This window comes from Lotus japonicus, chromosome 4 (assembly GCF_012489685.1).
Source record: "Lotus japonicus ecotype B-129 chromosome 4, LjGifu_v1.2".
Classification (NCBI taxonomy): domain Eukaryota; kingdom Viridiplantae; phylum Streptophyta; class Magnoliopsida; order Fabales; family Fabaceae; genus Lotus; species Lotus japonicus.
Genome location: NC_080044.1, coordinates 69,185,755 through 69,202,580, shown reverse-complemented (window position 1 = coordinate 69,202,580; position 16,826 = coordinate 69,185,755). Strand labels below are relative to the sequence as shown.

The following is a 16,826-nucleotide window of genomic DNA, read 5'->3' as shown; positions in this document are numbered from 1 at the left end:
TATAATAAGCAGCAACAATACCTTATCCCACTAACTGACGTCAACTATATGGATCACATTATGCCATTGCTCGATCAAAAATCCAGCTATGAGAGATACTATTGATAATGAGATCATTTTTAACAATATCCTCTCAAGTTCTTTTTGGCCTCCCTCTACCTCTTTTCACATGACTAAATACATGTTATCAACTATTCTCACCGATGTCTCCAAATGTCTTCTTTATAAATGTTCATACCACCTGAACCGATTTTCCGTCAGCTTCTCCACGATAGGCGCCACCCCAACATCTTCTCTTATCCGCTCATTGCGTATTTTATCTTTTCTAGTGTGGCCACTCATCCATCTTAACATTCTCATTTCTGTTACTTAAACTTTTTTCTCATGTTGTCTCCTTAAAGCCCCACATTCGCTACCATAGAGTATAGCAGGTGCTAATATAAATTTGCTTTAAGCTCAATAGGTAACTTTGCGGTCACAATAACCCTGATGAGTTTCTCCATTTAAATGATACATATTAAAATTGAGATCAAACCTCAACAGCAATATTATTCTAGACTGCCTAAGAATTTTCCATCTGATTTCTGCCACTTTAATGGCTATGGCTGTAGTGGGTTAGTGAAGCAGGTGTACGGCATGTTTCTCCTGTCAAATAATTCATTATGGTAAATAAGTGTAATGTTGAATTTAAAAGTTGAAACAAAATTTCTGAAGACAGATATTTAAGTTGTTTTTAAGAGAAAATGTCAGTCTAAACTCAAAACAGATTGATGTCACATGAAATTTGAACTTGTGATTATTAATCAAAAAGTTACTGAACCTTAGATCCTGGACCACTGATTACTGGAAATGCTTAATTTAACTTTTGATCTTCAAGACATATATATCACTAAAATATATGAGCCTGCAGAAACATTTAAGCAAAGATAATAGCAACAAAGTTAGCACTCTATTCCCATTATTATGGCTGCCTAGGTTGAAGATTAATAAAGTAAGAAGATTTTCTTTCTTTCTTTTCAAGTGCCAATAAATATATATGCACAAAGATAAGACCATGCAAAATTTGACCTTGCAATGAAATTCAAAATCTCTTTTTGGACCCTTTGCTTACAAAACTTAGCACTTGAACAAACATTGGATTCAAAACCCAGGATGTATGTATTTTTTCCATACCATTTTCTTCCCCTTCTTTGTGGACTCTTTCTTTAAATGTTACTATGAAACCTACATTATGTATATGTATACCCAGGTCCTAGGCAGAATCTCAGTATTCTAGATACCCATTTGTTTATGCCAAGGTTGATAATTGAATAGTATCCCATTAAGGGGACAGGCTCATTTGCTGAACAACTCAATTTATAATTACCAGTTTTCCCTGCTGTTGTTTTTATTTTTTGTCTTTTGCTACTCTAGATTTATGCTAGTAATTTGGCTCAAGATACTTGGGACCACATGATGTTTGCTAAATAAAATTATCTCTATGATGTATTCTACAAATATCACTGTTTAATAACATGAGAGGACAAATTTTCATGATGATACATGCATATAGTTGCAGATTTATAACGTACAATCTTTATTGATATAATATTTGGTTGGTTAATGCAGTATTAATTTCAAGGGTACGACAGCTACGTCTAGCATCTTTAAAGGGTGAGCAAATGAGAAGCTCACAAAGGAAAAAACCAAGAACCGTACAATAAAAATATAGAATATTGTACAGCTTATAGTTTTATATTAGTCAACGTATAATGGAGGGGATATGCTAACAAAAGAAAAGTTGTAGAGTGTCTATGGTAGCTTCTCCTTGAGCCATACCCAAGTAAGGTATACTTTTGAATGAAGTAAAAAGCATTTTTTCTTCTGATCAAGTATGCATATAACTAATAAATGATTCTGTGGTTAGATTATTTAATTAGAACATGAATAGATAATTAGTGGTCCTAATTGGGGCTAAACAAGTTGTAGAATTTAATTCTCTCTCAATGAGTGTGATTCTGTTGCAATTCAAGTAACAAGCAATAATCTCCTATCCAATCATATAGTTACAGTGATATTTGTTTTGTTTTTTGCCACCAAAAAAATTCTGTCCTTGTTTATCAATTTGACCAATTCCACCTGTTTTTGTATAGCTGGTCCCAAGCCCGGATGAAGGGGGAAGGTTGTGTTAAACTTTCGGCCGCCGACGTAAAACTCACTGATATCTTTAATATGGAGTCGACCTCTCCTAGTGGGTAAGGTTTTGAGTTACAGTTTATTAATTTGACCCTTTGAGATTGAGAGAATGAAAAGTTTTTTCCACATTTAGTTTTTCCTCAACACATTAGTAAGATTTAATAGACCAAACTTACTTGAAAATGGTAATTTTATTACTCAATTTTTTCTTCCTAACTTCCTCATAATCTGATTTTCAGTTTTCCTTGGTCAGCCAGGTCTGTAATATGGTAGTAGAAGGGAATAATCATATAATCAATTTTTTAGTAGTTCTTTCACTTGGGGGTGATATTGATAACATGCTTAGCTATCGTCTCCAATTCCAACCACTTTAGCTGTTTAGCATTGTTTGTCTCTGTTGTCTCATTCATCTAGCACATACAAGTCAAACCTAAGGAGTATATGTTTTCGATCATTAATGTCGAGCCTGAGAATTGAGGATTGGGGAATCAGTCCTTGACTAGGGGGAAGTTGTTAGTTTGGTATGAGTCAAAATAGCTTGATATTTCAATTTTACATCATATTTTTTTACCATCACTTTTACACTACTCCAATTCCTAAACAAGCACGAGGCATATGTGTTCAGCATATAGTCTGTTTGGATGCATATTAGAGAACACTTATTGGAGCTAATCTAATGTTTTTTTAGTAGATAAGCTCCAATATGTGTTCTTTAGCCCGCATCCGAACAGGCTCATAGTTCATAAGTGTCCAAGTCTTGTGCAAGATTTTGAAGTAAAAAAATGTGATACAAATGATACTGTATACAAAAGAGTAATTTCCTAATCAAGGAGAGAAGAAACAAGGAAACCCTTCATAGCATTAGTAATTTCAAGAGAACAAAATTACAAATTACACATAAATAAAGCAATATCATAAGCATCTATTTTTACTCTGATAAAAGTTGCAACAAGCCGAAGGGGAGTCTAAGATGAAGAAGCGCTTGTGTGCAATGCTACTAACGAAGCATAGTTACCACCCTTACGGAGTAATGCTTCATGATTTCCTTTCTCTGCTATGATCCCATTCTTAACTACTGCAATTAAATCTGCACCCTTAATAGTGGATAACCTATGAGCCACTACTATTGTGGTTCGCTCCACCATGACACGGTCAAGTGCATCCTGAACCACCTTTTCAGACTCGGCATCAAGTGCACTGGTGGCTTCATCTAGTAGTAAAATCCTTGGATTCTTCACTATAGCTCGTGCAATTGCCACCCTCTGCTTCTGTCCCCCAGATAATTGAACTCCTCGCTCCCCTACTATTGTGTCATAACCCTGCATATATAATATATTGATCTCAAGAATTTAGACCTGTATTCATATCATATGGTGTCTAAATAACTAATTCAGAAGTTTAAAGATGCACACTAGTTGAACTAGTGTTTAAGAGAGATTATGGAGATATTGCACACTGCAATTTACCTTCTGCAAACTACTAATGAACTTGTGAGCATTTGCCAGTTCTGCAGCAGCTATAATTTCTGCTTCTGTTGCATCACCGCCTTTTCCATATGCAATGTTGGCTCGAATGGTGTCATTAAACAACACAGGTTCCTGGCTTACCAGGCCCATCTGCTGCCTAAACCATTTAGGCTGTAGCTTTTGGATTTCTGTTCCATCCAGTGTAATCTGACCTGAATCTGGGTCATAAAATCTTTGCAGCAGTAAGATTACTGTTGATTTTCCACTTCCACTTTCGCCTACAAGAGCAACTGTCTGATTTTCATCAGGATAATCAAAATTTTAGATTCTCTCTTAAGAAAGTCTCAGATGAAAAAAATCATGTCTTCCTATGAGAATGATGCATCAAGCCAATGTATCAGTTGTAAGTTACCTGTCCTGAATGAATGCTCAAGGAAAGATCGCTGAATATATGAACATTCGGCCTGGTTGGATACTTGAAAGTGATATGTTGAAACTCAATCTCTCCCTTCACATCTTGCAATGTCATTCCAGACTCATCACTAGGGTCTATTTTTGATTTCTGATCAAGAATAGCAAATATAGAAGCAACAGAACTTTTTGCTTTACTCACACCTGGGCCCATGAAGCTAGTTTTAGATAGTTCTGATGCCGACATTGTGAGACAAAAATATACCTGAAAATATGGAAATGAAATTTTTATTTGCTAGAAGAATATGATGAACTTAGATCTTAAATTATCTTTGTTTTTATTTATTAAAAAAAACTTTTTAATCTATAAGAGAAATTAGCTTATTCTTTGTCAATAACAATTGAGATAAGTTAAAAATACATGGCAACCAATTTAGGATATAACTTACACGGAAAACCTCTGAGATTGTTGCTTTGCCATTCTCAACAAGTTGGGCTCCTGCATAAAAACTGCACGCATGGACAGTGAACTGAAGGAAGAGTGCTAAACCAAAACCAGTTCCACTGACTAAACCCTGCCTTATACTTGTCTGGAAAGGTCCTACACATTTCTTCTGGTATAACTTCATCACTTTCTCTTCGGCACAGAAAGAAGAAACTGTTCTAATATTCCCTACTGCATCATTGCCTACTTGACTTGCTTCCTCATATAGTTTCTGTGAAATATATAAAGCACAGTAGCATCATATCAAATTGTTGTTAGGACTGATTAAATAGGGAAACAAGGACTGTAGAAAATAAATAGTAATGTATGAAGAGTTGAAACACACTCAATTCATCCTCATAAAGTCGTTTATACTCTGAGTATGTCTACAAAGAGTCATGCTACATTTATTCATAGAAAACCCCATCTCTTTCAGTTATCATATAAAATCATTCATGTGTCTTCACGTAACAACTTAAACTCTTTGGATAGTTGGTTCATGGCATAGTGTTAGAGCACTATGGCCAACTGGTCTAGAGTTCGATCCTCCCCCATTATTCTAATAAAAAATTGAATCTTTGCAAAAGGTATATAGACTAGTGCATTGTCCACACTTCAAGCCCAATGTGCTCTTGATTGAAGGGGTGTGTAAGAAACATAACACAAAACCACTCAAGTGCCTTCGCCCAACAATTTAAGCTTTTGTGCTAGTTGGTTCATGACGCTTCCATTACATTTACCTTTCCATATAAATACATGTTTGGAAAATTGAAACCCTTCTAAAATTGATGCTGAAGCCAAAATCAATTCTAGGGATACACTTTTGTGGATAGCTTATGGGTTTCTGAGTTGATTCTGATCAAAGAGAAGCTCATTCAGACATGCTATAATTATGGTACGACCAGGACTTCTCTGTAAAATCCACATGCAATCAAATGGTTTCTGAGTTGTCTTTTCTGGTTTATTCATATATAGCATTTTCCATACAGAAATGGGAATAGAATTTTATGTCATTGCTTCAAATTCAGATTATATTTACATCCATTTTTCAGTCACCCTATTCATACTGTCTTAAAAAAATAGGTATTTCTATTTCCAAGGTTCCATATTAATGGTCAATCGTTTGATGTTGGTAAGGAACAAACCTTTGCATCTTTGCTGAATCCTTGCATGGACCTGATTTGCAGATATCCATTTACTAATACTAGAGGTAGCAAAAATAGAATGATGAGAGACAGCTGCCAGTTTGCTTCAAAGGCAATTACCAAGGCTGTAATTACTGTAGCAATATCTTGAACCAGCGAACCGAGGGCATCCCCGACCAAAGTTCGAATAGAAGCAGCATCAGTTGACAGCCTAGCTCCAAGTTCTCCACTTGAATGCTCAGCTTTATCAAACCATCCTACTTCCATGTGAATTATTTTCTCAAAACACATTAATAGGACCCTTTTTATCAACTTAGAACCAGCAACAGAAAAACAATAGGATCTCAATGGATAAAGTAAGAAGTAAGCCACACTAAGGGCAACAAATATTAATGCCCAAAACTTTGAGTCTTTGCGGAGTTCATCTGCAGGTTCAAAGAAAGTATCTATCATGATGGAGACAAGAAGCCCTACAGCAGGTAGTAATGCTCCATTTGCAGCTGCTGCTAGAGTCCTTATGAGTAACACTGGGATTTCAGGCTTGTTAAGATAAGCAAGGCGGAGAATTGGGACATCTGAAGGTGGACCTGATGTTGCTGTAGGAAGAACTTCAGGCTCTCCTTCTGATGCTTCCAAGATACCAAGTGTGGCAGGCATAGCATTGGATGTTCTGAATGAGTGATGACTGTTGTTTCCAATTCCAGATGATCCCATGCTTAAAGACCGGAAGGAAATCTCTTGGCTTGATTCTCTTCCAGAATCTATGAATTTTTCTACTGTATCCAAGTCATTTTCACCATGCGGTTCTGACTCCGTTTTAATTTCTTGCAATCTAATGAGCTGGCTATAAGCTCCATGAGGATCACCAGCGAGCTCAGCATGTGTGCCTAATCAGTTAAAAAGGTTAAGAACGCTGCATTGCATATGTAAAAGGAAAATGAAGACGTGACTGTACGTGAGAGAGAGAGAGAGAGGGAGAGGAACAGCTGAAAGCAAATGGTCATGCCGAATTTCATTTCTGGGGTAACTTATAGTATATCTACCTTTTTCTACTACTTTTCCTTGGTGAATAACGGCAATGATGTCAGCATTCCTTATTGTGCTTAGGCGATGGGCTACTATGATAGTTGTTCGGCTTATCATAATTCGGTCTAGTGTCTCTTGTACTACTCTTTCAGATTCTGCATCAAGTGCACTTGTAGCTTCATCTAGGAGTAGAATTCTTGGATCTCTCATAATTGCTCTTGCTATGGCAATTCTTTGCTTTTGACCTCCAGAAAGCTGAATTCCATGCTCTCCAACCATTGTGTCAAGTCCCTAAATTCAAAATCTTACAAAACTAGTGAGTCTTAAAGTCCATTCGATAAACACACTGCCACTCACACAGTCCTTTCAATGAACACACATTGCCACACACACATAATAGTCTTCAGTATCGTGTGGAATTTGAAACTGAAATTGTTGAAAAAGTAACAGAACATGTTAAGTTTCACAAGATGAATGAAGAATTGATAGCTCACATGGGGAAATTTATCTATGAACTTAGCAGCATTAGCAAGCGCTGCGGCAGCTCTGATTTCTTCATCTGTTGCCCCATCCTTACCATAGGCAATGTTTTCTTTGATGCTGCAAGTAAAGAGAATTGGTTCCTGGCTGACAAGACCTATTTTCCGTCTGATCCATTTTAGTTGAAATTCTTTGAGGTTGATACCGTCAATGAGGACTCCACCAGCTTGTGGATCGTAAAATCTCTATCAAACTGACAACTGTTGTTTTCCCACTCCCGTTTTGCCCTACCAAAGCTGCAGTAGTGCCACTTGATATTGAAATAGAAAATCCATTGAATATCACTTCTTTTGGTCTTGATGGATAACTAAAGCAAACCTCCCTAAGTTCTATATCTCCAGAAATATCATCTAGCTGCCGACCAGTAGGGTCATAAACATCAATATCTGGCTGCCTCTTTATTGTCTCAAACATTTTATAGGCTGCAACTTGTCCTGCAGCCGATGCAGTTAAGATTGGAAATGCCTGCCCCAGAGACCTGGGAAAAAAATTAGTACAAAAATGTGATGTATATCTAATTTTCTTGGAAAGATTGGGAGAGTGGGATGTATGATATGAAATGATACACCCACAATATAGATGGTAAAGCAGAAACTAACTTACAAGGAACCAGTCACCATTGCAAAAAATGCACCGATTACTTGTCCTCCCGTATAACCTTTCTCTAGTATCATCTTCCCTCCAAACCATACAGCCATAGCATAAGTGCTTTGAAGAATTAAACGAACTGAACCTAGGCCTAAACCAGTAGCCAATCCCTCTTGCACTCCAGTTCTGCAAGCTTTAGTCAAGAACTGATTGTATTGAGCTATAGCTTGGTTCTCACCAGTAAATGATGCAACCTGCATTCAAGGAATGTGTATAGGAAAATGAGAAGGAAAAGTAATGAAAATCTCTCTCTGAAGATTGACATTTGACATACAGTTCGAATTGAACCAATCGTCCTCTCTACTATAGCAGCTGCTTCAGAATAAGCTGCTTGTCCTCGTGATGCCATCTTTGCGAAAGAAATTCTCATTAGTGAACCAGAGAGGACAAGAAGTGGAATAGAAGATAGAAGAACAAGGGTTAGTAGCCAGCCCTTGATGAATGCCATGGCTAAACCTCCTAAAAAAGCTGCCACATACTCTATGAATTGTCCTACCTGAGATATATCAGCCAAAAAGGAGGAAGAACAAGTTATCTTTAACTTTTTTTCATCATAGTTGGATGAGATGGTGATGATATGGGGTGGTGAATTAATACCTTCTCACCCATGGCATCTTGAATAAGAACTGTGTCACCTGACATCCTTTCACCAAACTCACCATTGTTCATTTCCTTGTCAAAGAAGCTTATATCTTGCCTTAAAATTGCTTTGAGGTATAAAGCTCTTATTCTAGCTGCTTGTCTCTCCCCCGTGATAACCCAGCAAGCCACCTCTGGAAGATATCAGCTATTAGTAACTTTGTTATTTTTACATTTAAGCCAAATTATATTTCTAGTTACATTAAGCTAGAGAATTGGCATTCTTACGCAGAAACGCTGCAAAAAAGGTGCCTACACCCAATACTGCGAACTTCACGGACGCCTGAGCATGAAAAGAACCATGATGGATTATAACGTATAAATGAGGAGAATTTGAAACTCAAAATTGTTCCCCTAAAGCTAAATATAATTCTGGTGGAATTTGATACCCACAACTTGTTGCACAATAGATACTAAAAATATGCACTAGAAATTGATAAGAGGGTTTGAATAAAAATTACTTTACACTTGTTTGTTTCAAAAAAAGTGTGAGTGAGACCATTCGACGTAGAGTAGTGTACAACTCATCGCTCACCCATGCAAATGTTTACTTTTCCTCTAACGAGCATGGAATTAAGTGATTTTACAAGTGTTTTTCACCCTCTATTAAGAAACAATGAGAAAAAAAAATATTAGGGTTAGTGTTACCTTGGAAACTTCATGAACAAGTTGTTTAGTGTTAGCATTTTCTCCAAAAGCATCAATTGTATCTCCGATAAATATTGTCTTTAAAGGAAGAGAGATTCCATTCCCAACAGCACTTATTGTCCCTACAAACATCAGCAAATAATCCCAAGAGTCTGCAAATGAGAAAAGCTTATGAAAGGGTACTGTTTTATTGCTTTGGTCCTTGGCCTTGTTCTTCTTGGAATTCTGAAGCTTGTTTTCAGGACCTAGAACTGATGGATCACTTGTTGGTCCTGTCATTTCAATTGAAGTAACATCTCCATCTAACCTGGCCTTGGCCACCATTTTCCCCTGGGAGAACTTCTGTTTTTACAGCTTACAAACACCAATAGGAAACAGCTGCAGAATAAGGATCACTGGTTTGAGTTTGCAGATCCCATATAGTTTTTACAACAAAAGTCAATACTCACTCATGTGAGATATGATGTATTTTATAAATATCATTATAGTTACAGATTTTGTTGATACATTATTTGGTTGGTAGTACTATATTCCAGAGTTACTGCAGCTACGTCTAGCATCTTTATTGATATAATATTTGGTTGGTTAATAATTTAATATGTGAGCTTATAGTTTTATATTAATCAACTTATAATGGACTAAAAAAAGAAGAGTTGTAGACTGTCTACGGTAGACTGTCTAGTTGTAGAAATAATCTGGTCTCCTATCATAGAATTTACAGTTTATTTTGTTTTGTTTTGCTACTGAAAATTTTCTGTCCTTGCTTATCAATTTGACCCTTTGAGATACAGACAGAATGAGAAGTTTTGGCCACATTTAGTTTTTCCTTAACACACAAGCAAGATTTCTTAGGCTAAAGTTTCTGCAAAACGGTATTTTCACTTTTTTCTTAATTTACACATAATCTGATTTTCAGTTTTTCTTGAACAGCCAGGTCGGTAGCTGACGGGATTACTCATTTAACCAATTTTTCAGTAGTACTTTCACTTCGGAGCTTGATATTTTCACATCTAAATTTTTTTCACATATCTTTTACACTGCTCCAGTTCCTAAACAAGCTCAAGGTATGTTTGTTCTCCATAGTTCATCAGTGACAAAGTCTTGTGCAAGATTTTTGATGTAAAAAAGTGATACAAATGAGAATGATATGCATAAGAATCATTTCATGAATAAAAAGTAATAATTAACAATCAAAGCTTTTATTTCACTAGTTCTTTCAAGAAAACAAAATTACAAATTACAATAAATAAAGCAATTGGAGAGTGGTATTTAAACTTGACTAATCATTGAGAATAATCAATTTCCTAAGCATCTGATTTTACTCTGATAAAAGTTGCAACAAGCTGAAGGGGAGTCTAAGATGAAGAAGCACTTGTGTGCAATGCTACTAAAGAAGCATAGTTACCACCCTTACGGAGTAACGTTTCATGCTTTCCTTTCTCTGCTATGACCCCATTCTTAACTACTGCAATTAAATCTGCACCCTTAATAGTGGATAATCTATGAGCTACTACTATTGTGGTTCGGTCCACCATGACACGGTCAAGTGCATCCTGAACCACTTTTTCAGACTCGGCATCAAGTGCACTGGTGGCTTCATCTAATAGTAAAATCTTTGGATTCTTCACTATAGCTCGTGCAATTGCCACTCTTTGCTTTTGTCCCCCAGATAATTGAACTCCTCGCTCCCCTACTATTGTGTCATAACCCTGCATATATAATATATGTCAAGAATTTAGAACTGTATTCATATCATATGGTGTCTAAAAAACAAATATTAAGAGAGATTAAGTAGATAGTTCACACTGCAATTTACCTTCTGCAAACTACTAATGAACTTGTGAGCATTTGCCAGTTCTGCAGCAGCTATGATTTCTGCCTCGGTTGCATTTCCTCCTTTTCCATATGCAATATTGGCTCTGATGGTCTCATTGAACAGCACAGGCTCTTGGCTTACCAGGCCCATCTGTTGCCTTAGCCACTTCACTTGCAGCGTTTGGATTTCTTTTCCATCCAGTGTGATGTGACCTGAGTCTGGGTCATAAAATCTTTGTAGTAATGAGATCGCAGTTGATTTTCCACTTCCACTTTCTCCAACCAGTGCTACTGTCTGATTTTTATCAATATAATCAAGCTGTTAGCACTTTCTTTAGGATGAATATTATAGAGTAGTCTACTGGATAAGATGTGCAAATTACAAAATTACCTTGCCACTGTGAATGGTCAAGCAAAAATCTCTGAATATTTGAACATCAGGTCTGGTAGGATACTTGAAACTGACATTGTTAAACTCAATTTCTCCCTTTACTTCTTCCAATGTCATTCCAGATTCATCACTGGGGTCTATTTGCGACTTCCGATCTAGAATAGCAAATATGGAAGCAGCTGCACTTTTAGCTTTAGTTGAATCTGGGGCCAAGGACCCAGATTGAGAGATTCCTATAGCTGCCATGCTGAGGGCAAAAAAGACCTGCAAATTAGGCAACAAAATCATCAATGCAAGAAAAATAGTTATATGGATTTATTCAGTTGTGTAGTCTTCATTTGTCCCATTCATAACCAATCTGAGATTCCATCACTCACACTTGGATTTCAAATAAAGTGAACAAAACCTCATGGTGATTGTTGATTAACAATTCACCAATAACTGTGACAATGAGGAGAAAACTGATAGAATGTCTGACATGGTGAATAAGTTAGGAGAGTAACTTACACGGAAAACATCTGAGAATGTTGTTTGGCCATCCTCTACAAGACGAGCTCCAGCATAAAAACTGCATGCATAAACTGCATACAGCACGAAGAATGATATCCCAAAACTAACTCCACTTACTATCCCTCTCCTTATTCCTGTCTTAATTGGTCCCTCACATCTTTCCTGGTATAACTCCATCACCTTCTCCTCTGCACAGAAAGAAGCAACTGTTCTTATACTCCCCACAGCATCATTCGCCACCTGACTTGCTTCCTCATACAATTTCTGTCCAGCAAAAATATTGTCAGTATTCATAACATATAGCTAATCCAAGAACATGCTTGTAACAATATTGACTCATGGTCATCAAGAAAATTTTCTTCTTAGTATGATGTTAAAAGTTGTGCTAAGAAATTGATCTGATTAGTGATTACTTTTATTCAGGTTCACAACTCCACTTCCCATGAAGTTGAAAACACAGATATTTTCATATTCATTCACTATATCAGTTGGTTGGTTAATGGAAGTCAAGACTCGAGAACAAACCTTGGAATCTCCACTGAACCCTTGCAAGAACTTCAACTGAAAATATCCATTTAATCCTAACAGAGGCACCAAAGCAAGGATTACAAGAGCAAGCTGCCAGCTGGCTACAAAAGCAATTACCAAGCCAGCTATTGCAGTAGCAATATTTTGAACCAGCAAGCCGAGTGCATCCCCAACCAAACCTCTAACTGAAGCTGCATCAGTAGAGAGCCTTGCTCCAAGTGCTCCGCTTGAATGCTCAGCTTCATCAAACCAGCTAACTTCCATGTGAACTAGTTTCTCAAAACACATTTCCCGGATTCTTTTGATCAACTTACCACCGGCAACACCAAAAAAGTAGAATCTACATGGAAAAATTACTAACGATGCCACGCCAAGGCCAACAAATACTAGTGCCCAAACTTTAGAATCTTTGCGGAGTTCATCAGCTGGCTCATAGAAAATACTTATCATTTTGGAAAGCAAGAGCCCAAAAACAGGTAAGATTACTCCATTTAACACTGCAGCTATAGTCCCTACCAGTAAGACTGGAATCTCAGGCTTGTTTAAATAGGCCAGGCGATAAAGAGGCACTTCTGGTGGCGAAGAAACTGTTGAAGGGGAAGCTTCTCCACCAACTGGCTCCAAGAATCCAACTGTTGGGGGTATGCCATATGAAGCTGAGAATGAGTGATGGCCACTGTTTCCAACTCCAGATGACCTTTGGCTTAAAGATGCTGAGGAAAAAGATCTTTGATTTGATATTCTTCCGGAATGCACTGAACTTTCTTGCTTGTCTGTGTCATTTGCAGCATTCTGTCCTGATCCCTTTATTTCTTGCAGTCTAATGAGCTGGCTATAGGCTCCATCAGGATCCCTGGTGAGCTCAGCATGCGAACCTGATCAATTGAAAAATATAAGAATGCAATAAGGTATGTAAACAGTTGGGTTTTATGCCTTCTACGAATTCTGAATGGTGAAATTAGATGTTTATTACAACATCATATATTTACCTCTTTCAACTATTTTTCCTTGATGAATAACAGCAATGGTATCAGCATTCTTTATAGTACTTAGGCGGTGGGCTACAATGACAGTTGTTCGGTTTATCATTATTCTGTCAAGTGCCTCTTGTACAATTCTCTCAGATTCAGCATCAAGGGCACTTGTAGCTTCGTCCAGAAGCAGGATTCTTGGATCTTTTAAAATTGCTCTTGCTATTGCAACTCTCTGCTTTTGACCCCCAGAGAGCTGAGTTCCATGTTCACCAACCATTGTGTCGATTCCCTAAGATCATAATAATTGTGTAAATTTGTTGAGGTAAATGGACCCTTTGATATAAACATATAAATTTCTTTGCTAACACACTATGCTGATAAAGAAAATCTTTACAAGCATTTCACTTTTTAGTTTCTGCATTTAAATGAAAATCCGAGAGTTTACCTGAGGTAGTTTATCTATAAATTTGGCAGCATTAGCAAGTTCTGCTGCAGCTCTGATTTCATCATCAGTTGCACCATCCTTGCCATAGGCAATATTCTCTTTAATGCTACAAGTAAAGAGAACTGGTTCCTGACTGACTAGGCCTATTTTCTGTCTGATCCATTTCAGTTGAAATTCTCTAAGGTTGATACCATCAATTAGAACTTCACCGGCCCGAGGATCATAGAATCTCTCTATCAAACTAACAACAGTGGATTTTCCACTCCCACTTTGCCCTACCAAAGCTGCAGTTGTACCACTTGGTATTGAAAGTGAAAATCCATTGAATATCAGTTCATCTGGTCTTGTAGGATAACTAAAGCAAACCTCCCTGAGTTCTATATCTCCACGAATATCATCAAGCTTCCGACCAGTAGCATCATAAGAATCAATCTCTGGCTTCCTTTTAATCGTTTCAAACATCTTAAAGGCTGCAGCTTGTCCAGCAGCGAAAGCACTCAAGCTTGGAGATGCCTGCCCAAGAGACCTGGTATTGGAAAATAGAAATATAGTTAGGATAAGGGGGAGAAAACATGTTCTTATCTTCTGAGTTCTGAAGATAGGGGGGGAAGAAAGAACACACAACTTACATGGAGCCAGTCAAAACAGCAAAAATCACAGTCACAACATCCCCTCCGGTATATCCTTTCTCTATTACCATTTTCCCTCCAAACCATACAGCCAAACCATAACTGCAGATGACTACAAAATAGAGTGAACCAAACCCCAAACCAGAAGCTAGTGCCTCTTGCACTACTGTCTTGTATGCTTTGATTAAGGACTGGTTATATTTGACTATAGACTGCTTCTCCCCAGTGAATGATGCAACCTGCAATGGAAAAATGGAAGTTGTTTAAGAATTCTCCAATAACAAGAAGAATGTCAGGAGTTGTTTTTGACAGTGTACATACAGTTCTGATTGAACCTATGGTCTGCTCTACCACACTTGCAGCTGTAGAATAAGCTGCTTGTCCGTTGGATGATGCTTTTGTAATAGCGACGCCTACCATGGCACCAGACAAGACAAGAAGTGGTATGCAAGATAGCATGACAACAGTTAGAAGCCATCCCTTGATGAATGCTATGACAAAACCTCCAACGAAAGTTGCCATTAACTGTATGAACTGTCCCACCTGAAACGAAAGCAAGCAAAACATCAATCAAAAAATATAATTTACCTTGAACTTTTTTTTTTGCTTGTTATAGGAAAATGAAATGGGGATGATTTAGGACTGTGGTGATTCATCAATACCTTCTCACCCATGGCATCCTGAATAAGAACTGTATCACCTGACATCCTTCCAACAACCTCTCCAGTATTAGTTTCCTTATCAAAGAAGCTCACATCTTGCCTCAAAATTGTTTGAAGGTATAAGCCTCTAATTCTTGCAGCTTGTCTCTCCCCAGTGATCATCCAGCAAGACAATTCTGGTACATAGAAAACAGGGTTTTTGGGTCATAATGAGCCAAACTAATTGGTTTGGTAGAAAGAATTAACAAGGAATCTAATGTACTTACGCAAAAGTGACGCAAAAAAGGTACCCGCAGCCAAGTATACAAATTTGAGAGACACCTGAACACATTTAATGTTTAAGTTTTAGAAGTTCACATCAATCTAATAGTGTTGTTGTAAACAGGTGCCATGAAGAGATGGTTGAGGATTTACCTTGGAAACTTCATCAACAACATCTTTGGTGTTTGAAGAATCTCCAAATGCATTGATCATACTTCCAAATATCAAAGTCATTAAGGGCATGGAGATTCCATTCCCAATAGCACCCACAGTCCCCACAAACATCAATAATTGATCCAAAGGATCAGCAAATGAGAAAAGCTTGTACAAGGGTACTGTGTTGGTGGTTTCATCTTTGGCCTTGCTTTTCTTTGATTCCTTCTTTCCATCAGCATCTGCAACTGGTTGAAGAGTTGCAACATTTCCATCCAAACTGATATCCCCAGTCATTTTCTTGGAGGAAAACTTCTTTTGATTAAAAACCCTTCTACCAATGACTCCAAATGGAAAGCAGCTGCAGAAAGAAAAAACTCTAGGTTCATGTCATTAACATACAAGGTACTGCTCTCCAAACCCTCATTTCATTATGAAATGTTTTCTTTTTCCTTGGATTGTTGTGTGTGCATTGATGAGTTTGTGAAGAAAATGATGACTTTATGACTTTTCTTTTCATTGGGGGTTTAGAAGTTCAAACTTAGTTCAACAAATGTAGTGAAAAATTTCAGCAGAAGATAAGCTAGTAACATGGAAACATGTTAAGGAAATAAAAGCCATATCAGACAGTTGAGAGAGAGAGAGAGATGAACCTTGTGCAAGCAAAAGCTGAAGTAATTTTTGCTTAGGCAGAAGAAGGAGAGCTAGCCGTAGCAAGCAACAGATCAATGAATAAATAAACAAATTGTTAGTTGAAAAGTGTAGGAGTGAATGGAACTTGTGTTCCTCTCAATGACTTTATATAGAACTGCATATAATTGGAAGTTGCATCTGCAAATTCTTGACCCGCAAGTTAACTGTTAGTAGTCAAAAACTATTTGGTTTTAATTTCTTTTTCTTTTTAGCTGACTAGTCTTCATTAATGTTTTATGTTGTGTTGGAAACTATGATTATTAGATAAACAAAGAGGTAATGACTTTATGAACATTAATCCTGCTGAGTATTCAATTGTACTATTTGCTTGTGGAGCACATAAATCACTGTCATAGTCAAATCAGAACATTATTTTATGAAAAAGTTTTCAAAAGACGATAGAACATTTATTTCAGATATTTTTTAGATAATAACTCTAAAAATCTGCATTTATAATAACTCCCAATGTTTGTACTTATAAATAATTCAAAATGAATTTACCATTTTATTTAATTTACAAATATATAGAATAAGTTTTAAATTAAGTTGTTCATGTTCAAGCCAGCTCAATGGCTACAACTCA

The 16,826-nt window shown here is 37.1% G+C and overlaps 1 protein-coding gene, 1 long non-coding RNA gene and 1 pseudogene across 3 annotated transcripts; 1 reads left to right on the top strand and 2 right to left on the bottom strand.

Annotated features, from left to right (window-relative positions):
* The first annotated feature begins 1,551 nt into the window (after nt 1-1,551).
* On the top strand, nt 1,552-12,454 carry LOC130710451 (uncharacterized). 2 transcript variants are annotated; one of them, XR_009010374.1, is made up of 4 exons: nt 1,552-1,827; nt 2,133-2,234; nt 10,113-10,246; nt 12,322-12,454. It is a non-coding gene; the product is annotated as an uncharacterized LOC130710451 (long non-coding RNA). The 2 variants fall into 2 exon arrangements; XR_009010375.1 differs by lacking the exons at nt 10,113-10,246; nt 12,322-12,454 and adding an exon at nt 5,724-5,855.
* LOC130710448 (ABC transporter B family member 11-like) lies at nt 3,015-9,657 on the bottom strand (annotated as a pseudogene).
* LOC130710450 (ABC transporter B family member 11-like) lies at nt 10,360-16,346 on the bottom strand. The gene is made up of 13 exons (XM_057559727.1): nt 16,204-16,346; nt 15,551-15,911; nt 15,403-15,457; nt 15,137-15,312; nt 14,796-15,017; nt 14,475-14,713; nt 13,846-14,371; nt 13,416-13,689; nt 12,424-13,301; nt 11,896-12,162; nt 11,389-11,652; nt 10,999-11,292; nt 10,360-10,891 (listed from the first exon to the last, which is right to left on the bottom strand). Exons 2-13 carry the CDS (start codon nt 15,845-15,847, stop codon nt 10,538-10,540), a joined length of 3,846 nt encoding a protein of 1,281 aa, XP_057415710.1. The 5' UTR covers nt 15,848-15,911; nt 16,204-16,346; the 3' UTR covers nt 10,360-10,537.
* Nucleotides 16,347-16,826: the final 480 nt, after the last annotated feature.

Bases quoted from the DNA above. Each gene is read 5' to 3' on its own strand.
- LOC130710450 (XM_057559727.1), bottom strand. From the start codon at position 15,847: ATGACTGGGGATATCAGTTTGGATGGAAATGTTGCAACTCTTCAACCA. The intron at 15,018-15,136 runs GTATTGATGAAT...CTTTCGTTTCAG, and splicing joins AGGATGCCATGGGTGAGAAG to GTGGGACAGTTCATACAGTT. The intron at 11,653-11,895 runs GTAAGTTACTCT...CCTAATTTGCAG, and splicing joins CATTCTCAGATGTTTTCCGT to GTCTTTTTTGCCCTCAGCAT.